Source organism: Abramis brama (genome assembly GCF_963993115.1).
Source record: "Abramis brama genome assembly, chromosome: 12".
Lineage (NCBI taxonomy): Eukaryota > Metazoa > Chordata > Actinopteri > Cypriniformes > Leuciscidae > Abramis > Abramis brama.
The window spans coordinates 38,345,793-38,371,077 of NC_139974.1; the positions used below are offsets into that span (position 1 = coordinate 38,345,793).

General features: G+C 38.3%; 1 protein-coding gene across 2 annotated transcripts in view; it reads right to left on the minus strand.

Moving 5' to 3' along the window:
• The window catches only part of csmd3b (CUB and Sushi multiple domains 3b), a gene marked incomplete at its 5' end in the record, with an annotated part of 449,682 nt that overhangs the window by 59,236 nt on the left and 365,161 nt on the right, over positions 1-25,285 (minus strand). Inside the window, 7 exons of one of the 2 annotated variants that reach the window (XM_084131937.1) lie at positions 4,342-4,530; positions 10,840-10,986; positions 11,326-11,514; positions 14,363-14,476; positions 16,858-16,938; positions 22,163-22,308; positions 24,915-25,092. In XM_084131937.1, the coding sequence (XP_083988063.1) occupies positions 4,342-4,530; positions 10,840-10,986; positions 11,326-11,514; positions 14,363-14,476; positions 16,858-16,938; positions 22,163-22,308; positions 24,915-25,092 (1,044 nt within the window). Of the gene's footprint in view, positions 1-4,341; positions 4,531-10,827; positions 10,987-11,325; positions 11,515-14,362; positions 14,477-16,857; positions 16,939-22,162; positions 22,309-24,914; positions 25,093-25,285 lie in introns of both variants that reach the window. The other variant, XM_084131936.1, reaches the window with a different exon arrangement.

Sequence of the window (25,285 nt, forward strand, 5' to 3'; positions counted from 1 at the left end):
ACCAGGCACAGCGAACGACAGGTTTTTCAAAGTGGGGATCTATGACGTCAAAGGTTAGTTAACCCTAACCCTAACCCCTAACCCTAACCCTAACCCTAACCTCCGCAGAAGAAGATCAACGCCTACTTCAACACTGCCTGTTTAGCCCCACCCACCGATTCACACATTACATGAAACTAATAATATGCAAAACTGTTATCCAATCATAGCAGTGGGCATTTACTTTAGTCTTCAATGCGGCACACCCATAAAAACCGAGCTAGGCTCAAAACCAGGGAAGAAAATAGCCTATTACTTACTCATTTTGATGTTTTTGAATGTAAAAACCAAGCGGACGTCATAAGTTGACCTCAGACAACAATAATTAAAAAAAAAAAGCCAGTTCATGACCCCTTTAAAAATAAATAAAAATTAAGTATTGACTGATATTTAATTGTCTTAACCCCTTCCTTTTACCATAGCAAGTGTTGACAGAAATTGCCTGAAAAATTCCATGTATTGTTGACCGATAATTGAATTCAATTTAGCTAACTAAGAATAATGGCTTAATAAGTGAATACACATATTAATTTAAGTATTTAAGTATTAAGTATTGAACTGAAGTCTATAGACAAGACCAGGGTCTATTTTCTTTAAATCTTGATTTATACCCCTAAAAGGGCAACGTATCCCCTGAGATACATTTACAGACAGATTATGAAAAATGTAAATGATATATTCATAAAATGTCAACATAAATGTAATAAGCTAACGCTTAACAGCAACCAAATATTGTAAATATGTGAAATACATAAACTTTTACCTAAAGATGATTAGATTTCCCACTACAGGTGACCATGTCGTTTTAAAATGCAAAGAACTAAGTCACCAGATCTAAATATTCACAACAAACATCAAGAAATGAGACCTACGCTTTCACAGCCTCTGAAACGTATGTATACCCCAGGATACAAAAACCTTTTCAGGGTTTAGGAACCTAATAAACTTGTTAATTAAAAAAGGAGTTTTTGTGGTGAAAAACCACATTGAAGTTCAGACACTTTCTAAGAGAGATCAATATTGTGTTAAAAGTATGCATGCAATGACAGATCATAAACAATGAAATAGCACTTAAAGAGTTGAACACTCTCCCACTATAACTACGCTTATAGTCCCATTTCACTTCTCCCTTATGCAAGCAACACTGGAACATATTATTTATCAACGCACAGTACTTTTAGATGACACTAAGTATGAATCATTGCTGTGCACAAGCCCTCAAGATTTAATGAGCAACAAAACCACTGGTACATTTGAGAAACAAATGGTTCGTTTCCACTGAGCGGTACGGTACAGTACAGTACACAATTATTTCCGTTTCATTTTTTTAAACCTTTTTGTTAAACATTTTTAGGCATTTGGCAGATGCTTTTATCCAAAGCGACTTACACTGTATTTCAAGATACACATTTATATTCTTATCAGTTCTTGCTTTCCCGGGGAATTGAACCCATGACCTTGGTGTTGCAAGCGCCAACGCTCTACTGTTTGAGCTCCAGGAAAGCCAACGTTTCCACTGTCAAAAGTTGTGAATGGTACCAAAATGCCATACCGTACCGTACCACTTTTTCGGTACCCTTCTGTTGGGGTACCGTATGGTACCTAAAGGGTGGAGCTAGACTCACTACAGAACATTGATTGGTTCACTTGCGCGTGCTACAAGGGGGATGACAATATAAGGTTTTAAGGTGAGAATGTAGTTGTTTAAAGCTCAAATCTGTGGTATAAAGATTTATGAAAATTTGATCCAGGTTGTGAGATCCATTCCAGGCGATCACAGGGCGCTCGGGCGCTCATGTACCCCGCCTGGAACAGCCTTTCCTCAGCTAGTTGTTATGACGTCTGCCGTCTAACTCTGACGTCTCTGTAGTGGTTAAACATGAGATATAATTCGTCTTGTGTAGACCTAACAGGCAATCTTTGGTCTCGTGAATCTATAATTTGTTCCCTGGCCAATCGAACTGGCCAACGTCCGGCGAAGTGCCTAGGTTCCCTAACTTTATTTAGGCTATTTAACTTTACCGTTGTAACGGTAGACTAGAGCGCTGACTTTGTATGTTTGACTGAATTGTTTGCTTTGTTTCTTATTGTAGGCTATAGCTTCTTGTACCTTTTACTTGTACTTTTATAATGGCTATTATTGATAAAACTGAAATTTAACAAAAAGAGACAAAGTTTTGTAATTGAAAAGAGGCAGAGTGGTGTTTTATAACATTTTTCGTTTTATTGTTGCCTAAAATGTACATACAGAGATAACCGGAGTCGCAGAGCGAGCTGAGTGACGCTTTCAAGAACGCTGCTGTGCCATTTGCAGAATTACCAGACTCGCGTCCTCGGGAGTCATTCTCCTGAGCCCGAACTTTGCGTTCTTGCGTACATTAAAAATGCCTAATGTCGACGCTTGTCTTCTTGTGACAAACAGCCACACGCCGAGAAGCAAGAACAAGATCTGCTGTATGTCTTCCATTGTTGTTTACTATGTCACTTCCCAGCAAGCAATTTTGCGTTTAAAAGACGTCTAATAGCCGTCCAAACATCTAGGCTAAAACAAGGCTGAATTTGGGCTTTCGGTGAAAATTTAATAGGCATCTAAACCATCGCCCAAGAATAGACTAGTCATCAATTAGACAGCAAAAAAATGAAATGAGTGAAGAAATGAAACCAAACACTTTGTAATCACTGTTGACTTCGCTTACATGATGGAATATCATACATCTCGCAAGTTATTCTGGCAAAAACGACATGTAACCAAATTCAAGGTTATTTTGGCTAGAAGTGTGTTACTCATAGCTGGACTATATCAGGTCTATAGACGGTGAAATGACGGCTATTGCTTGCTGGGTTTCTTCTTCGCACGAAAATGACGTTGATCGCTTTTTTCCGGCTACACCACGCCTATGAAGTAGGGGTACTGTTGGCGGTGGAAACGCAAGCCGGATCAGGGTTTACCGTCCCGAATCGTACTATACCGTACCGTACCGCTCGGTGGAAACGCCATAAGCAGTCAGCAACGGCATTAGATGTCAAACAATCTCCTCCCAATAATCAAAGAGCACATATCAAGAACTGCTCAACAAGAGGGGTCTCTGACAGTGACGTGAAATGAACTCGTTGCACTACACAAAAGGCTGAAAGTGCCCAGAATGCTTTTTGAAGTTTACAGAGTCATTTAAGTGTCACTTGATGTTAGTGGCACTGGAGGCTGTGGCCCTTAGAGGGAGTTGGGGTCCATTCTGTCACATTAGTGCAGGAGGAAGGGCCCGCATGAATGCGCCGCCTCAGAAACCATTCATTCAGGCTCATCTACTCTACTGTGAAGCTGAGTCTGAGAGGATAGGTGGAGCGGGACGAATGACTCCGATGGATAAAGAGAGCTCTGAAGATCAGTCATTAATGTGACAGATCATGAATAAACAGTATCAGTGAGACAGTAATTACTGCGTCTCCATCACTGACCGTAAAAGCTTGTTTGAGAGGCGTCAGGAAAATTACTGATCATATCTGCAAGCACTGAATTACTACCGGCTGACTTTAAAAAAGGTCTGTTGGGTGTTTAAGTCAATAAAATACTGGTGTTAAATGAATACCCTGGGTTTAATACAAGTTCAGCTCAATTGACAGCATTTGTGGCATAATGGTGATTAGCATAAAAATTAATTTTGATTCATCCCTCATTTTCTTAAAACAAAACATAAAAAAATCTAAGTCACAGTGAGGCACTTAAAATGAAAGAATCAGGCTAATCTGAAAACGGCTTCAATATTCACAAGACATACAAAACATCAGTGTTAAAATAATTTTAGTGAGATAAAATATCCTTTTCTGTGCAGTTACATTCAGTTTTACAACTTTATTGCCAACATAAATCCTAAAACTACTGTAAAAATTACAACAACAAGAAAAAAGTGTTTCATTACATTAATATCTTCACATTTCTGCTTTTAAATCCCATTTACTTCATACACAGTAATCGTAAAGAAAAGGAGGGATGATTAAAAAATTATTTGTTTGTAGTAATTAATATTATGCCACAAATGCTGTCGATTCAGCTTAATTTTGTAATATTAAACCTGGAACCAGAATACTATCCCATCTCACAGCTTGACATGAAGGGGAGTGTTCAAGTCCGGTTTGAAAAGGGTCAGTGTTTTTGCGAATCAGTTTGGAGAAATTAGTGGCGCTAGTAAATAACATCAATGCAAAGGCTGGAGAGTTCATAAGTATTGACCCTACAGCATACTTGAGTTACCAGCTACTAAACCCAAAATGGACTTGCAAACGTACCCATTTGCTGGGTCTTACCCTGGCAAGCAGGAACCGGGGCGTCCCAGGCGTAGAAGCCAAAGGTGGTCTTTTTGCAAACGGCGGTGCTCTTTCCAATAAGCCGGTATCCCCGGTCGCAGGCCCAGCGGACCAGACTGTTCACGTGTCCTCCGGTCTGGCTGCTTATGGATCCATGGACGGGAGAGTCCGGGGTGCTGCAGTACAGAGCTGTTCAGACAGATAGACAGATACCAGACCCCATCAGTTCCTCAATCACCACCCAGAGCCGAGCCCTGTGACACGTGCCGCATTCACTTACAAGCACATTTAAAAAAGATCTCTCTCTTAAAGAGGACTTGTTATGCCCTTTTACAAAGTCTTCATTTTGTTTTTGGGCTCTACTAGAACAGGTTTTCATGCCTGAATGTTCAAAAACCACATTATTTTCCCCCATATTCTCCATTGTTGCAGCTCCTCTCTTCCCAGTCTGTCAGTAACGCTCTGTTTAGTTCCTGTCTCTATGAAGCCCCTCCTTCTGAAAAGCACAATGTGCTCTGATTGGTCGGCTGGATCAGTGTGTTGTGATTGGTCAAGTGCTTCGAGCAAGTTTGGTAAATGTCCCGCCCCTTACCATAACCACCAGTTTCAACACACTACTAACTAACTCAACCAGGCCCCGCCCCTTTATTCTGCGCATTAATTATTTAAATGAGGAATATTGTGATGTGTTTGTTCCTGGAAAAAACCTAAGACTACAATTAAGGTGTTTCAGGGAGTTCAGAAACTGTGACACTGAGAGAATAACTCCCTTTGTGCTTTGAAACTTTGCAGAGCTTTTTCATGCTCAAACAGCAACATTACACGTAAATGTAAAAAAGCACAATAGGTCCTCTTTAAGGAAGCATTGTATTTTCTGCTATAATAACATACAGAACTGTAAAACTCCTATGCGCCTCATTCAACAGGCGTCAGCCTGGTGTTTTGAAGACATTTCGAGAGACAGGCTGCAGATGAATATTTCATATTTGTGAAAAGGTCTCATTATCTGGGTTATTACTCGTTTTGCCCACTGAAATTTAGCAATGGAATTTATATTACCAAAAATAATTCTGGAAAGGAAGAATTCTTTAGAAACTTATGTTACATATGGGCTTAAAGGCATGATGATTGAGCTCAAATTCTTTTCATTTTTTAAAAAACAGATACAATGGCAGCACAAATTATTTGAACACTTAAGCCACAATCAAAAAAATGCATGAATTTGATTGCATAACTGCAAAAATTATTACCTTTTCTCAAAACTAACTTCAATTTTGTCAGCCACTTTTACATTTAACTCAAAAGTACCTGGTCCCAAGGTGCTTTTGCTGGATGCATTAAAAAAACAGTATCCTGTATCAGTATTTCATTTGAAAACTCTTTTTGCTATGTTTATTTTTTATTTTTTTAATGGATTGATTTGTATATCTGATATAATTAAATGCACACAAATGTGGCATAAGTGTATAAATACCTTTTGGGGTCACTGTATAAAAATGTTAAAAATATGCCCCCATTTATCAATACTCATGCTGTAAACAAATGCATTTGTACAATAATCTAAACTATGCATCTAAAATCTGAAAAAAGAGGACATTTTACAAAATCTGTTATTTAAAACAAAACAAACAACAACAACATGCATAATGAAATTAAGAACAATTTCTTTGAATATTTCAGATTTTTTTTTGAGGTTTATTATTTTAACCTCATTCACATATATTCATAAACAGTGCATTCAGAACGTATAAAAGTATTTCTTCTATTGTGTTGCAAGTCAAATTAAATGATTTTAAAACTTCCAACTTCTGCAGAAATAATTCTCTAATATAAAATGTAAATAATTCATTAAAATGTATTTTAGCTAGATATCTGCATTTTATCATCTGACAGGATGATAAAATAAAATAAATCATAAGTAAAAAAAAAATAAAAAATACTAAAAAAAATAAATAATAGCTATAAAAAGAACAGATGGATGGACCCAAATGGATGAAAATCTACTTCAGCCACAGATCTGCATTTGAGGCTAAATCCATCCGGCAGGACAAATGAGCCAAAGGATGTGGCAAATACTACAAAGAAAAGGCTTGAAAGGAAGGTTAGAATTCTGGATCCCTATAGTGTGGATTACTCCGCAAATACTACAAAGGATACGTGTATCAAAAGGTTAGAGCAGAGATAAAAATATTGTGTTTTAAAAATATGTTTTACAATCTGATGGTGTAACAGCATCAAAATGTGAGAAGATTCCAGGGTGTGAATACTTTCTGAAGGCACTGTAGTCATACACTCACTTTGAAACCAAACAGAAGCACATCAATAAGCATGTCAGTCAAACTCAGCGAGAGACCGTGACAGCAACAGAGAACTCCACTGACAGAAAGCAGCTTTCATAATGTTAGACTTGGTTTTACCCAAGTTTCACAAGAGACTGAGAGTGAATTCAAACCGATTCTCAGCCTTTGAACTGAAACAAAGTATTAACATGTCGATGTGGAAATTTTCATCTCCTATCAACGGAAATGAGCAAGCCATTTATCGTTGATTTCACAAGCTGAAAACATCTGACAGGGTGGCTAAAGCCTGAAAAGCATTTAGAACGTGGGATGTCAGTTTGCATTTCATTTCAGCTCAAAGTTGCACAACAAAACATCACTTCCTTCTGTACCTGCACCAGTCACAGATGTGTGAGGGGGATGTAGGTATGAGAGCTATTTATATCTCAAATGGGCAGGTTAGAGGAAGTGTAAGCATCTGACCTCCGCTCTCACAGGCACTTCATTGGGTTTAACTCACTCCAGGCTCGAGTTGAACGGAAGTTCAGCCCGGATGTGCAGGCGAACAACAGTTAAAACTGGGTTTAGGAAGTCCAACTGTGATGAAGGTTAGCAGTGCTGACACCCTTGAGCAGAAACGGCCGAGTCTTTTGATGGAAAGTCATGGTGGAGATATTGCTGAGAGAAAATATGAGAGCAAGGGAAGGAAAACGATTGCCTCGTGAGGTAGGGTAGACTTCATAACACTAAAATGTACACATGCAGTGCCACTGCAGTAATGTGATTTGCACATTACCGCTCAATAAAGTTCACAATAAAGCATTATTTGCCATATGACCAGGTGGAATTAATGGAGTTACAGAGACAGTCCCCTGGAGCAACCCGAGGTGAAGTGCCTTGCTCATGGGCACAATGGGGATTGCTCCAGGATCGCCTCGGGATCGGCCTTTGCTCAGTTTAAACCTTCTGGTTACCAGCCCAGATTACAGAATGAGTAGAGATGTTTCATTATTTTTCCCATATTCTCCATTGTTGCAGCTCCTCTCTTCCCAGTCTGTCAGTAACGCTCTGTTTAGTTCCTGTCTCTATGAAGCCCCTCCTTCTGAAAAGCTCAATGTGCTCTGATTGGTCGGCTGGATCAGTGTGTTGTGATTGATCAAGCGCTTCCAGCGTGTTTGGGAAATGTTTCAACACACTACTTACTAGGGCTGCACGATACTGGGAAAAAATTTCTTGCGATATAACATTTCCCTAGAGAAATGCTATTTTTATTAAGTTTTTTTTTTATTCATTTATATATGTAATGATCATACTAAAATAAACAGGTAGGCTAATAGATATTCTTCTGATCTTCAGAAGAATATCTCAGTTTTTTCATAAGGAGTTAACGTTACACATGCAACACTTTGATTAATTGTTGTCTGTGAGACTCTGTTATTGTTACTTGGCATTTCGTTAGCAGTTTTGGTAGATTTGGGCTTACACTTTCTGAAGTCTCCATATATAGCTCCCTGAGGTTGCGTTCCAGATGACTGTGGAGATTAGTTTCCTCTCGACTTAGTGACACCGTCACTTATGTTCACTTATCACGTTTTTTGCGCGTGCAAATTCGTTATTTCAAATGCAGGCTCAAAATGAAAGCACATTTTTCCAGGCCGCTATGCCGCGACGAGATGAGAACATCTCAACTTTTCAGAATTCCACAAGCTCACGCAGGTCATGGTTGCATAGCAACGACAGACGCAAGCGCTTGTGGAAAGAAGGAGATAACGGCACGGCCGCGCTTTCCATGCGTTTTTAGACGCGTAATGTGAACGGCCCCTTACACAATACCTGCATTTATGACACGTCTTCTCTATTGAAGCCAAAATATTGCCATATTTCAGACGTACAGTTCTTTTTAGGCACAGGTTCTTCGCTGTTGTCATTTTCCTCGCTTGTCTCTACTCCCGCCATTAGTTTTTATTTTCCACTCTCTGCTCTGAGCCACTAAGGTTCCCCTTTGGGCCCGATCTAGCCAATAGCATAATAGCACCTACTGGGGAGGCGGGTATAAAGATAGTAAGGCCCCATTTGATTGGTCGAATTTGGATAAACAACCTATGCATGCATCACACAAATGCTTGGCACATAAAATAAATGCAATTTATCGCATCTCTCTGCAATACGGATATCGCATATACTATTATCGCGATAACGATAATTTTTCGATATATTGTGCAGCCCTACTACTAACTAACTCAACCAGACCCCGCCCCTTTATTCTGCGTATGAATTATTTAAATGAGGAATATTGTGACGTGTTTGTTCCCGGTAGAAAATTCAAGACTACAATGGAGGCGTTTCAGGGAGTTCAGAAACAGTGACACTGATATACAGAATAACTCCTACTTTTTTTTTCATGCTCAAATGGCAACATTACACACTAAAGAAAGCTGAACATGTACAAAAGCACCCTTTAATATGGATTTTTCATCTGCAACTTTTAACAATATACAGCTAAAAGTAACTAAAAGTATCTTTTACTAAAAGTAAGAGATGGTCAGATGTTCTTGCTTCCTTTGAAGCACAAGATGCTTTTTGGATCATTCGCAAAGAGTTGTTCTTTTCCACGAGAACGGTGCATTGCTCATGTCTGCAAAACGTCTTTTCGTGGAAAAACCACAGAGACACAAGGGAAACCTGCTTTAAGTGACCACAGAAAGCCCTCACACTGTAGCTTTGCCTGTCCCATTCCTGTCCGTTCCATTACATTTGAACACACACTCAAGCTTGAGGAACTGAAAGGTGAGGTGTTGTAAGAATATGTGTATTTGGAGTCCCCAGGTTTTTTGTTGACATCCACAACGGCGAGTGTTGTATTCACTTAACTACAGTGCACTATTGGGCCAATGGGTCTCTGCCCTTTCTTGTTCTGTCAGTATGATTTTTTTCCAAGAGACTGTAAAGTGCAGAACCTAAATGGCAAAGGACATTTGTCAAACATATATGAGCTGAAGTAAAGTAGAGTGTACCGCTCTCCTGGGCAGAAAAAAACAACAAAATAAACCCATCAAAGTACCCGACAAACAAAGTTACTTCGACACAGAAATGTTAACACTGTACACGACACATCGATCCATGAACACACACACAGACACACACACACACACACCCACACATATACGTGCACATGCATTCACACACATAACATTCTGACTCATGGGTAGTTGACGCATAACATCCAATAACCTTTTTCCCCATCAATATGCAGATTTTAAGTTTATAACGATAATGAAATGTATATAAGTAAAAAAAAAGGGTGAGTAAATAATAACAGATTGTGATTTATTTCTTTAAATGTTTTATTACATGTTATGAACATGAATTATTTCATGTTATGGCTGATAAATACTTAAAGCAATAAATATCAAAATTATATATATTTTGTCTAAATAAATAGCGTTCAAAAGTTTGGGGTCGGTAAGGGTCTCTTCTGCTCACCAAAGCTGCATTTATTTGACCAAAAATACAGTAAAAACAGTAATATTGTGAAATATTATTACAAATTGAAATAGTTGTTTTCTATTTCATTTTATATTAAAAATGTAATTTATTCCTGTGATCAAAGCTGAATTTTCAGCATCATTACTCCAGTCTTCAGTGTCACATGATCCTTCAGAAATCATTCTAATATGATGATTTGATGCTCAAGAAACATTTATGATTATTATCAACATTGTAAATCATTCTGCTGATAAATATTTTTGTGGAAACCTTGATAAAAAAAAATTCTGAATCCTTTAATAAATAAAAAGTTAACAGAACAGTATCAATATTAAACATAAATCTTTTGTAACATTATAAATGTCTTTATTGTCACTTTAAATCAATTTAATGCATCCTTGCTGAATAAAAGTTAATTTAGTGACCCCAAACTTTTGAACGGTAGTGTACTAAAAACTTAATGAATTTAGTTAGGGATAATGAGTAAAAGGATATTTGTTTTGTGTTTTGCTAAATATTACATTAAACAGAGTTATTAAATTAACGGTGTCTTTAAAATAAGGTCATTTAAATATAAAAATAGTGGAAATAATTCATTATTTTGCAGGACATCTACCTAAAAGTACTTCATGTCAACTACCCAAAGTACACATGCTCATTCAAATTCAAGACCAGAGACGGAAAACGTGCATGCAATAAAGAGATTTAAATGGATACATACTTTGATACTCACCGACATAGCGGATGCGAAACCCCTTCTTATTGGTGCCGTGGTCAGCTGACCAGCGCAGGAGAAGCTGGTGGCCCGTGGTGGTGATGTTGAAGGGGGTCGGGAGGTCACCGCTCAATGTGGCCAGGGTCTGACTATGAATTGTGGGTCCTTCAAAAGAAAAAGAAGAGAAAGACAATTTGCAGGAGGACTGTTATATCCAATTATACCTGTCAAAACAGATGAAACTCATAAAAGTAGCTTGGTGGACCAAAATTTGAAAATACGTATTGAAAATATATTGAAAATAGGCAAAGCAGACAAAGTGTAGATAATAACAGCCTTGGCCACAAAGGCAGACTACTCTGTGAAAGGCATATACACACTTATTAGACTAATGCAAGTTCAAATTTCACCTTTCATATGTTGTATTTATATAAAAAAATACATGACATGCTACAAAAGCCAATGCCACACTAACAGCCTAGTTTAAATAAGAAAGAAGTCTACCATCAAAGACTTCCAGAATGTCGTATTCCTTCTCAGTCTGGAAAAACTCAAAATACATGGTGATGTTGTAGCCCTTCTCCACGTTGATGCTCCACGAACACATCTGTAGGTTGGGGTAACTGTCTGGGTAGCCAGGGCTCAAAATCACCCCAGATGAGTCGAATCGAACATCATGAGCGGGACATTGCACTGTAGGGGAAAAAAACATTTTATTAGGTATTAATTTAGTATGTATCAATAAGATGAGCATGTTTTATTTGGTACTACTCATGTTAATATGGCACTTAGCTCAAATCGGTTCAGTTCTATTCTATTCTAAACTGAAACTAACCATAACCCAAGTAGACAAAGATGAAAAGACATTGAGCAACTCAGAGAAACTGAACTAGAATAGATAAGACAACACTAGACTCGACAAACCTACACTTGGCAAAAGCAAACCACTGAATTAAATAAAACTACATTAAACTAGATAACCCAAGAAAAGACTATTTCACACCTAGACCTGACAAGACTAAACTAAACCAAACTACATTCGACTCAAAAAAACCTACACTAGATGAGACTGACCAAACTCGAGTAAACTAAAACTAACCTAACTCGACAAAAAACTGAAATCAGCTCAGAGAAATGTCAAGTGTTCTCTTATCTAGTTTCGTTTAGTTTCTTCAAGCTGATTTCAGTTAGTTTAGTTTTTGTCTTGTCTAGGATTGTTGAGTCAAATGTAGTCTTGAATTATGTAGTTTAGTCTAGTTTTATTTAGTTTAGTCCAGTTTGGTTAGGCTGATTTAGTCTAGTCTAGTTCAGGTTTGTTCAGTTCAAACCTAAACTAGACTATGAATCTAACCAAACTGGACTAAACTAAATAAAACTAGACTAACCTAGATAACACATGACAAGACTACATTTGACCCAACCATCCAAGAAAAAACTAAACTAACTGAAATCAGCTCAGAGAAACTAAACTAAACTAAACTAGATAAGAGAACACTTGACTAATCAAACCTAAACTAGACTAATAGCCTAACCAAACTAAACTAAACTAAATAAAACTGGACTAACCTAGATAACACAAGACAAGACTACATTTGACCCAACCATCCAAGAAAAAACTAAACTAACTGAAATCAGCTCAGAGAAGCTAAACTAAACTAAACTATATAAGAGAACACTTGACTAATCAAACCTAAACTAGACTAATAGCCTAACCAAACTGAACTAAACTAAATAAAACCAGACTAACCTAAATAACAAGACAAGACTACATTTGACTTAATAATCCTAGACAAGATTAACTAACCTAACTCGATTAAACCAAACTGAATTCATCTAAGAAAAACTGGGAAGAGAGAACTAGGTTTAGGGAAGCCTAAACAAAACTAAACTTGACCGCGAGCTACAGTAACCCAATGAAACTCAACAAAACTCAACTACACTAAGCTAAACTCCAAGAATGAAATAGTAAAACAATGAACCAAATTAGTGAATCCAGTTTATCCTAGTTTGGCGATTACAATATTCACCAAATGAAATCAGGTCTGGTATTAATCTCAACACTTCCTTAGAGTTAACACAGTACCATATTTTGGTTACACTTTATATTACAGTACATGTACATACAGTGTACTTACCCAACACAGTACTGGTAATATAAGGTAACTACATGGGTTTAGGTTTAGTACCTAGTTATTACTCAGTTATTGCAATTGCTATAATAAGCACATAGTACTGTATGTACATGCGTGATTTGACTGTAAAATAAAGTGCTACCCATATTTCTTCAAAAACTGTGGGTGGTCATCGTCTGTCATCTAGCAAAAGACAATTTTTCATCAAGTCAGCCTGAAATGTTACATACTCTGCAAAACACTTCATGAGCTCTTCTGCTCCGTGGCTCACTTTGTTTATTCCCCTCCGAAACTGCTTTAATGTGCATGACAAATGATTGAACTACCGTTTCCAGGCACTTTCCTGAATCTAAGCACAGGACACATTCTAACAAAGTGAGTGCTCTCTCGTGGGGATGCAGGGAGAAGGATGGAGCCATGAAAGATTAATGGCGGCAGCTGTTTGAGCCACTAAACTCCAAGAGGCGCATCACTCATCAACAGAGAACGTGAGGGAAGAAGCAGTGACAGGGAATGACTGAGCTCTTCATGGCCTATCAGCAATACCACCTATGATCACATTTTACCCTCCATTACATGTATGATGCTCGTTTGAGTGATTCGATCTTATAGTCTATCGTTCCCAGTATCCTGCCATTTACTCGTGGACGGAGGTTGGATGTTTCCATGGCAACATGCTTTAACACACTGAAACCTTTAACCCTGGTTCAGTGCTGCGTTACGGTGTCTAAGAGACCAGGGCGCGAACTACGGGGGAGTTAATAAGACATGAGCTTCCCTGAAAACGTGATTTGTGAAATTTTGACAATGTGTCATTTTGAAGTGCAATTTCAGTTTTGTGTAATGTGATCATCGTGGATAATTATGTGTACAATAGCAAAAGGTAAGGCATGTTATTCCCAATTATGTGTTGTGGCTGGGTTGTTATAGTGTAGGCTGTAGTCTCTGCGTGACTCTCGATGTCTTAGGCAGCCTATTTATAGAGTATTTGTGGAAAACAAAGCAAAACAAGTGGGCTCCCCCAAAGGACACGGTATAGCTCGAACACTGTAAGAGACGATGCATTAGTGCACTAGGCACATAATCCTGGTTAACGGATATATATATATATATATATATATATATATATATTTTTTTTTTTATTTATTGCAGGAATACATACAGAAATTTCACAAAATACACATAAAAAAGAAAAGAAAAAAAAAGAAAAAACAAAACACAGATAAACAACAATATACTGTAAGAATAAAAAAAAAAGAACAAGCAAAAAAAAAAAAAAAAAAAAAAAAAAGGTAGAAAGAAAAGAAAGACCTTATAATTTGAAATACAATGTCCTTTGGTGGTGTTGAGTGTTTTAAGGTATCCAGTAATTTAACATCTGTGTCTTTATTCTTGAAGAGTATTCCCACCTTGGCAGGAGGGAGGGTTTCCGTCCATCTGAAGCCGTTCTCCAAGCCTGCACGTCAAAATCTCACTCCCCACCAGGCTGAATCCGGGGTGACAGCGATAGCGGATAATGTCACCTGATATACAGAGAGAATGATCAAGCATCTGTTTAATTAGTTGGGACAGCGAACCTCCGTAGCTTTAATGGAGAAAGATGGCCGAGATTTCGGCTGTGATGTATATAGTTTAGCGCTAAACTTGAAGAGGTTGATAATTGAGCTGTAAAAACAGCAGCGTTTGCAGCCCTGTCTAATGAATTGCATGTATTGGCTTTGCATGACAACCCTTCCACCATCGCCTAACTAAAAATAATCATGTGTAAGCACCTGGGAAACATCACAGCTATGACGCATCCAATGCGGAGAAGCGTTCCTGTGCTCTGCCAGTGTCTAGGCAACAGGGCAAGGTGAATCTCCTTTACAGTATTGGCCTAATTTCTCTGGCACCCATCAAATGCAGGCTTGATATTTCATGCAAACATGATTGTGCTATGAATGGGTACTATTTTAGTAGTCACTTTGGCACTGAGTGCATATGACAGTTGACTTCTGGAATGAGTCGAGGCTTCTGTAACAGGTGGATGTACGAATGCAAAGCACAACACATACTTGCAAGGAGCATAAATTGCATTATAGTAGATGTTTTATTAGTGCCCTATCCATTTCTTAATTGAAAAGTTCCCTGCAAAATGAAAATTCTGTCATCATTTTCCCTCATGTCATTCCAAACCCCTTTGACTTTCTTCTGTGCAACACAAACTTTTCTTTTTTTCTGTACAAAGAAAGCCAACGGGGAAATCCAAAACTATAGTATAGAGATAAAACACTGAGACATTTTTCAAATGGCTTATTTGGGTGCTCTGCTGAGGAAAGAAAGTCACACAGGTTTGGAAAAACATTTTTGGGGGAACAAACCCTTATGGGAATGATGACAGATAGCTTTCTCCAGGTATTAAAGACAATCAAACAGTCAGAGAAAAGGTATTAAAGCGTAACTCTCGCCAAAATTTAACCTAGGCTCTTTTTGTTAATCTACCTGAGTCAAACTTTCGTGTAAATGCATAATTAGAATGGAAACGCCACTTTTATGATTGACCGTATTTTCGTTTTAGGTCAAAATGCCTTTTGAACGGGAGTGAATGGGGCACTTCTATGATAGCATCAAAATCGCTATTTTTAAAACACTAAGAAGGCTCGACACAACATGAAACTTTGCTGGAAGTATCACCAGGGGCTCTACACATGAACTCGAGCATTGAGAACAGTGTTTGTGTACACAGAGTTTACTAAAAAGAAAGGTTTTGTACGACTCACTTTATCAGTTAGTGTTTCCGGTGGATGGAATTTTGTCAGTCAAAAGTAGTCGATCTCCGAATGCAACGTAATGAACTTACACCATATGAGGAAATGTCATGAAATTGTAATTTCAATGAAAAGCATGATAACTTAGATAAATTTATATGTCCGTGAATTTATATGGAAACAAGCTTCAGGAGTTTTCCATCTTTACTCTCCTCATGTTACGTTGCATTCGGAGATCGACTACTTTTGACTGACAAAATTCCAGCCACCGGAAACACAAACTGATAAAGTGAGTCGTACAAAACCTTTCTTTTTAGTAAACTCTGTGTACTCAAACAATGTTCTCAATGCTGGAGTTCATGTGTAGAGCCCCTGGTGATACTTCGAGCAAAGTTTTATGTTGTGTCGAGCCTCCTTAGTATTTTAAAAATAGCGATTTTGGTTCATTCCCATTCAAAAGGCAATTTGACCTAAAACGAAAATACGGTCAATCTTAAAAGTGTCTTTTCCATTCTAATTATGCTTTTACACGAAAGTTTGACTCGGGTAGATTAACAAAAAGGGCCTAGGTTCAATTTTGGCAAGAGTTATCCTTTAAAGTATCAAGTATTTTGGGCCAGTGCAAACCCTCTGTTGGTGTTAAAAAAATACTTTCAGGATTTACTGAAAACACGCAGTGAAAAATTAGCACTGAAAAGGCATGAACAGTTATTTTTGCAGCTGAACTTATTGCATATGCATTTGTAGGAGTTTCCCTTTAAGGTGCCAAATTTGTGGGAGGAGAGTATTTAAATGAATCACGCAAGGTCATTTACTAAGGTTTGTGCTTACACAAACAGTACATTTAATGCTGTTTGTGCCCTAATTTACCATCCAAAAAAAGCAAGTCTTAAACCAGACGCTGATTTGCGCTGCTCTTGGTAGATTGTGTTGGTCATTATAGAAATGATCCGGCTGCATCTGTGTTTTTTAATTTGCGTGTCGTCAGTAGATCACGTGCAGAACTTTCCCATCTTTGTAAATCTGTAAATCTGGCCCTTATACTCTTCAGGAGCATATCATATACAAAACAGGATAGGAGAATCGGATAGGAGATAGGAGAAATCTGGTTTGCTGGACCTCAAACCAACCCTTCAGAATCAGTTGTGTGTTCATACCTATCTCTAACTCATTATCCTCCATCAGGATGTCTGCGTTGGAAACCTCTGGTGGAGGCTGGCAGACTCGTAACTGGTAGGCTGCAAAACAAGAGGAGGAAAGATGTGGTTACAAAGATTTGTTAGGTTTTTAGAGATTCAAAACTGTAATAAAAAAGCATTAAGAAGGAACAAACAGTTTTATTTAGCATTTATATATTATTAATCTCCTCTGTACTAATTTATCTCTAAAAGATCTCCCTTCCCCACCCTATAGCCCATCTCAGAATAGTTTCAATTCACATACTTATGTGTTTATATGTGTGGTAATTTACCATTGTTCTGCAAATTTTAGTTTGCAAAATCCATTCATTCAAAAAGAGTCCATGCGATTGGGAATTTTGCAGATTTGGCAACGGGTTCAAGCTGCTCACGCAGATTCACTGCGCTAACTAACAAAGTGATTTCTGTGTGAAGTGTGCTTCCTACATCGCTACATCATTGACATTAGACAACATTTGCACCTTATGTCTGTAAATATGTGCGTGGACGACTTTGCAGACCAGTTGTGAACCTGATAGGTGGGCATTATCACATGACAGAGTCAGGCATCCCACCTTTATATGCATATCCCGGAAATCGAGCGAGCGAGTGAGAGAGGAAGTCTGTGTTCCACCTGGTATTAAGATGCGTTTTCAATTAACCGATTACAAGTAATCAGCAAAGATGCATTACCGTTACACCTGGCATTATCATGCGTTTCAAATACGTTTTCTGTGACCACTTGTGTTTGGATTTTGTGGCTTTTTTCCATCACACTCTACATCACTTGCACTTTTATCGCACGAAGAGCCTACTATTGAATGAATAAACCTGTGTTAGACGGCTTACACAAATGAATATAATAGCATATAATATATGGGGAGAATGAGTTTTTGCAGGGTGGGATGTCTGCAGAGAAATGAGTCAATCACAGCGACATGTAACTTCATGAGACTTTTCTTACTTTGTTTAGCCAATATTCCCACCATACTGATGGAAAGCAAAGTAGACGCTGAACCTCTCAAAAACTTTACCCACTGGCATCGTTTTTGAACAGACTAATATTGACGTACACACTATTCAATGTCATATTTCATAATACTTCCAGGTTTATTTTGGTACAGCCCATTATTTTCTCATTCAAATTTTCCTCTGAAAAAACGCCCCTGGTGCAGTGTGACGTTCGGCACAGTTGCGTTGGCATCCAGTCAGTACTAATGACAGAGGAGCCTGCCGTGACAAATAATGATGTGATTAAGTAGGGTGACACTGAGGCGCATGGAAGGGTGACTATCACTGCGCTACGGGTCGCTCCGCGACGCTAACACAGAGCCTTATCAATCGCTGGCATCTCTGACAGCGGATCCACGCCCAAGCAAAGTGAGCGTGTCACAGTCGTTGAAATCGCCAAGAACAAAATGACTCGCATAATGAGCAAATCACTTAAGAAGAGAAGGAATTAACCACATTTATCCAGACACGGATTGCATGAGTAATGCATTTGTTGTGTGAATGCAACAGCGCTGCGGCCCATTCCTGTGCAATGCATAGATAGCCGTGAGGGTTGATGATAATTACCGAGTAGCTTTGCACCGAGTTAATTACTCTGGTGTTAATGAAAACCGCGAACGCAACAGGACCTCAAAGTTCGACACAAAGCCATAACTGTCAAGACTTCAGATTGATTAAGATGGATATCAGGAGCTCTTGGCTTTGAGGAAGGAGCGAGTGGAGGCGGAAGACGCTGGCTTTGTCTTCTCCTGCCAAGCTGAGGTTGGAAACACACTAATTAACTATTGAAGCCCACTTAGCATGTGGCTCATCTCAGCTTGCTTCCTAACGGGTTTCCTGTTGTGTTTTGGGGTAAGTGGCCAAAGTTGAACGGGAACAAAAGGGGCAGCCCGGACGCCCTGATCAGGAGCCATGTGGCTCAAGTCACTGTACTTCTATAGAAGAGGCTTTTCAAGTGGGTGTAAAAAAGAAGGAAAAACAGTGGGTTGTGATTTAAACACACACACACACAAACAAAATGAGCAATTACAAAACTCCTGGCTTTTTTTTTTGTCCAGTGTTTTTCTTTGATGACTCAGGGACCAGGGAAGGCGGATGCGGATAGTATATGTGTGTGAGTGTGTGTGTGTGTGTGTACTTCTGAGAGCCATTAGAACGAGACTTTGGAATCAAGTCTTTAAAATGGGCTGCTTGGCACTTCTCTAACTCAGAGATGCCTCTTTGATGCCCTTGGTGTCTGGACTGAATATTGAGTAAAGCCCCACTAATAAACCTGAGTGAATTTGGAGGGCATGATCTCTGCATTTGAGAGCCCATTTCGAGCTCATAATCATATTCCATAGATTCCTGTCTAAGCTGCTTTGGCTAGATTGGCTTTAAAACACTGGAGGATGCGACATCAGAGAGCAGATTGGCAGACCCGACAGAGTCCTATTATGATTAGATAACATACTAAATACTAGATGAATATTTCAGTTTAATGGATGGTAATTTCTTACTAATTCATATCAAAGCAGTTGGTGGAAATAAAGTTGTCTTTCAGGCTCGGTGTCCCATTTACTCAGAATCAAATAGAATCAAAGCTAAACTCATTATGATGGAACGGGGTATTCCCAGGGCAAATCTGAGTAAATATAGACGATCCTTTCCCTTTGTTATGCATTCGCATCACAGTCTAAAATATCTGCAGATGGAAAATTAGTCATCTGCAATTCAATCCACGAAAGACGGGCGAAGAAACTGAACTCACTGAGTGATAAAACAATATGGTCTGGAGCATAAAATCAAGTTTTTTACTTCAACATACAACATTAAATATGTATGAAGTGTTAAAAGAACACCCTCATGTCTTTCTAAGCCTTGGTGGAACAAAAAAAGGTGTTATTTAAAATTTCATATGATTGTTTCAGGACACTATGGGCCCTATTTTGACGATCTGAAACGCAAGTATCGAAACACAAGTAACTTTGTGGGCGGATCTCGGGCGCTGTTGCTATTATACCGGCGGGATAAATGACTAAATCAAATCTAAAATGTGTTGGTCTGAAGTAGCTTCATTACTCATAGGTGTGGTTTGGGCGTAACGTGAAATAAACCAATCAGAGCGACATCTCATATTCCCTTTAAAAGCAGGCGCGCTTGTTCCATGGCGGATTGCTATTATAACAGCGGATTTGCCAGACGCACGCCAGGAGCGGTTCACAGCCGAGGAGACCGACGTTCTCGTCAGGGCCGTAAAACACAGAGAAGTGACACTGTATGAGTGACACGCCTCCTCTTTTCACTGAACCGCCCCCGGGAGCGCAAGTTCATTCCCTAATTTACCGACGTGCGTCTGTGGAGGGAAAAGTCCACTGTGCGTCGAGTGCAAAATAGGAATGATACATGTGTCGGTGTACAAAGTCAATTGCGCTGGGTGCAAGATAGGGCCCAATATGTTTAAGTCACATGGACAACATATATTATTATACTTTTATGATGTTATTTTTTTATGACTGCACCTGGTTCCCATTCATTTTCATTGTATGGAAGAGAGCGTTTTCAAAAACTTGTATTTTGTGTTCCACAGAAAAAAGAAAGTCATTAAAATTTAGAACAACAGAGTGAGTATATACAATTATTTTAATTATTAGGTGAACTATCCCTTCAGTAAGAGCTTTAGGGAAACCTAATATGCTAATCAGACTAATCAGAGAACCATACATAACATTGTGATTGTTGGTGTGACTCGCAGTCGTTTTCCCTCAATACGTCTCAGAGTCATTAACCCCGAGTGAAAGCTGACAAGGGCCGAGGATCAATATGAAAGCATGTAACAAACTATAAATACTAGTCAGCAGCCCGAGGTCAATATGATCAGTGTAAACGTAAGCCACTTTATTTGCCTACTGGGGATTGAAATGACACAGTATTGCCAGATAATCATTAAAACAGAATGCACAAGTTTGCAGATCATCTCAGGTTCCCAAAAAGTATCTTAAATCATTCAATATCTTACACAGGCAAATGATACAGGGCTTAAACAGTTTAAATTCAAACCCCATAGCGGTCGGTGAGAAGTTGGATTCGATAAACTGGTAAAACATGTCTATGAATGGAGCCTGACATGTGGCGTTATTATCATTAACTAAAATTAAAGACATTTCTGTTAACTGAAATAAAATAAAATATTAAGGTTACTTGAAAAAAGTAAACTAAACGAAAATTAGAAATATTGCCCTAATTGGCAATAAACTGAAATAAGTTGAAGTTGAAGCACTAAAATTATTAACTGGAAATTTAAATAAATTGTCATACCTGTTTTAGTTTAGTTTTCACTCTGTTGGATTGTTTCCCGTTTTCCTGTTTTCCCTAGTAAGTTTCCCTGGCTGTTAATTAGTTCTTATGTATCGGACGTAGGCCAGTAAGTGTGTAAACCTCACTCCCCTGATCTCCCACATCGAATCCCGCTCGGAGTGGGTTGAGTAGGACCGGTTACACTTACAATACACACCTGTTTCTGTTCTACTCATTATCTCCCTGCTTTATATACCCATAGTTTCCTCAATTTCTTTGTCCAGTATTGTTTGTGTCAAGGGTAGTTGTTATTCTGATACTCCTGCGTGTTTACATTGCTTATTAAAAGACTCTTTTATTTCACTTTAATTTTGTGCGTGTTCATCTACCTGACAACAATATATAATATGTGACCCTGGACCACAAAACCAGTCACAAGTTGCACGGGTATATTTGTGGCAATAGCCAACAAAACACTGTATGGGTCAAAATTGTAGATATTTCTTTTATACCAAAAATCAGTAAAGATCATGTTCCATGAAGATATTTTGTAAATTTCCTACCTTAAATATATAAAAAATGATGAAAATTTTAAATATGAAATATATAAAAAATTTGTGAGTGGATGCAGCACAATCGCCAACAGAAATTAACAACTTTAAAGGTGACTTTCTCAATATTTTTTACTTTTTTTGCACCCTCAGATTCCAGATTTTCAAATAGTTGTATCTCGGCCAAATATTGTCCTATCCTAACAACCCATACATCAATGGAAAGCTTATTCAGCTTTCAGATTCTGTATAAATCTCAATAAATAAATAAAAATTACCCATAAGACTGGTTTTGTTATCCAGGGTCACATATAGTACAGTATATTATATACTGTAATATGCTATATACAAATACTATATACATATACTATAATACCAAATATTATATAATATTATAAACTATAATAAAACTAAAATAAAAATAACACTGGTGTGGAGCATCTCACCATGATAACTGAGCACAAAGAAACCACTTCCACTGAAGTCACTGTGGAACTTGATGAGGATCTGGTTGGATGTGCTGTAGACAGACTCCAGGGCTGTGTTCCCACTGAACTGACCGATCTGGGGCGAACTCTGGTCTGGACCATCCCTGCAAAACACACAAATCAACATTTATCCACAGCTACATCCAATTAGAAAGGCCCACGTCAGCTGATGTACTGGATTTAGACGCAAAGCACTGTATTTATTTATTTTTTGCACAAAACCCACATGCAATCTAGTTTGATTCGGCACTAAAGCAGCCTGAGTATTTAAATTAAGTCATTGTCACTCCTTTTAGTGCAAACACACCTCCTTTCAAGGAAAATGAAGCTCATTATACATTCCGCCTTGTTTCACCTGGTGCAGTTAACGTTGCACTATTACTGTGGCTGGTAAACTGAATTTGTTTAAAAGATTTTCTGTTTGGCAGGAGTATTTCATTAAATTATGACAAAATGACGGGGAAAAAAAAGCTTTATAAGTGGGCATAAAGTCAAGCATACTTTTGGCATTTAAATTAGGGTCCTAAAACAACACAAACAAATTATTTGTGTGTGTGTGTGTGTGTGTCCTGAAACAGCCAGTAAAGAATCTGCAGTTACACATCAACTTAATAAATGAAACATTTTAAGACTCAACTCCACTCTCTCTCAAAGTACTTTATAAATGTGACTTTAACCTAGTGGCCCAGCAAAAATAATGACTCTGCAATTACACTGAGAGCAAATAAACTACGTGCTTCATACTTTAAGACTGATCTCTGCTGCAGTACATCGCTGAGCGCTGCTTTTATGAACCATATTGTCTAAAATGGGACTTTAATCTAGACAGCAATATATCCCCTATTATTGACTGCAAGAAAAAGCAAGAAGTGCATCTCCAAAGCAGGCAGTCATTTCTCGGTGTCGAGTAGTTTATTAAGCTCTATTCCTGCCATATCTGCGGTTGTCTTTACATTAGGCCAGCCCAGCAGAAATGCATCAAGTCTTTGTTCTGTACATGAACAATAGAGCTGGACTAATGAACCAGAAGACACCGTTTTATCTAGGTCACCTATGATGCATGAGATGGTCACTAGGAGCAGCTCACTGAGGAGCCGATGGAGAAATACGGGTTCGTTCTTAGTAGAGCATGAAGTCACGCAGCTTTCGGGAAAGACTGAAGCAACATGCAACAGAAATGCAAACTCAATTCCAGGTCACACAGAGTAAAAAATAAAAAATAAAATCCGAAATAAAAAGCAGCAATAATGTAACTTCTATCTGTGGTCATAATGCATTATTTAAAACAACTGGTTTATTACGCAGAATCCATTAATAAATAAAAGTACCCTCTGGAATTTTTCTCAAACAGGAGGGAACTCTGATATGAAAAGTGAACAGATGAAATTAATTACTGGATTCATCCTGGGTTTCTTTCAATGCATTATTCCATCTCCCCCGCAACTGGGTGTCACAACGATGTGAAGGACAATTAGTCAAAAGTCTCTGCTCTTCCAAACAACTAACTGGCCTAAAGCGACTCTGTGAGGACACACACTCCTGCTATAGCCTGCAGTTATCTGTGACTACATCTCTCAGAAATATATCAATAAGATATACACCAATAACTTCAAAATTAGCTTTGATTAAGAGGCTTGGAAGACGTACTTAGGGACTTTCTCCTCAAAGAACTTTAAGTATAAAATCTGTATTGTTGTTTACTTGTTCCTTATATTATCCCTGCTAAACCTCTAGAGATATTTCTTCTTGTTTGAAGACACACTCCCTTTGGAGTCTAAAACACCAAAGCAAATGGGCTTAATTTCCGTGAGGAGACCAAAACCAGTACAGAAAGCCAATAAAATGGAGTATGCCTAATTAGCAAAACTTCTTCCTGAAAGGTTGAAGAGACAAAGCTCAGAAGGGAAATTATGCACAAAAGCGACAAAAAGTAATTTATGCCGACAAACTAAACATACGACAACTTTTGAGCAAGATAATTAAGGTGAATTTAAGTTTACATTTTTCTCATATATAATTATTATAAAAATAATAAAATATATATGCTGATGGACCCGGAGTCTGACAATAAAGTTGAACTGAATTGAACTTATATATATAAAAAATATTTTTGAATAATGGTAATAAACACATGCACTATTGGTAAATAGAGCTAAACATTTATGTTTATCTACATTGAAATATTAAAGCAATATCTAAATATAGATGTAAATTTAGCTACTATGCAATTTGGTCTCAACCAAACCCGGACAAAGTCAAGCAAAAAGAAGTTAAGTTTCCATTTTAGTAACAAGACACCACATTAGGGAACGCAGAAGCAAAACTGAATTTAATCCTGAAAATCGTCTCCTGACTTGAGGAACTGTGCAAAGGCAATTTATATAACCTCTTTTCAAATTAAGATATACTGTGATGCTTAACCAAGCAAATGTGGTGGCAGCTAGTCCTAAAATAGAGATTTAAGGGATGATTTCCTTCCACGGCTACAAGCAAGAGTGTTTTGGGGCTTCCTAGAGGACCGCAGGCTGTTTCACACACGAGAGCGAGTGTCTTACGTTCAAGGACGTTTGGAGTGTCACAAAAGGCCCTCATTCATCTGCATATGCAGTCCCATCTACTCAAGCGTTATTATTATTGATCATATACTGATGAATATTAACTGATTCCAAATAAGCTCATCATCACATAAGAGATTTTTATGAGAGTTTACCAGACAGTGATGTAGTCATAGATGGGTTCAGTGCTGAGGACGGTGAAGTTGATATAGATGCCGTTTCCAGGTGGCACCCGGACACTCCACACACAGTCCTGGAAATTGGGATATTCAGCTGGGTGACCGGGAGAGAAGATGGTGCCGTTCATGGAGGTGATGTTTCCACCACATAGAGCTTTAGGGGAGACAGAAAACAAAGCAATGCTATCACCATACATTTTGGGCATAGACAGAACATGTGCATAAATGTGGCCCTGGATCACAAAACCAGTCTCGAGTCGCACGGGTACATTTGTGGCAATAGCCAACAATACAGTACATTGTATATGTCAAAATGATTGATTTTTCTTTTATGGCAAAAATCATTA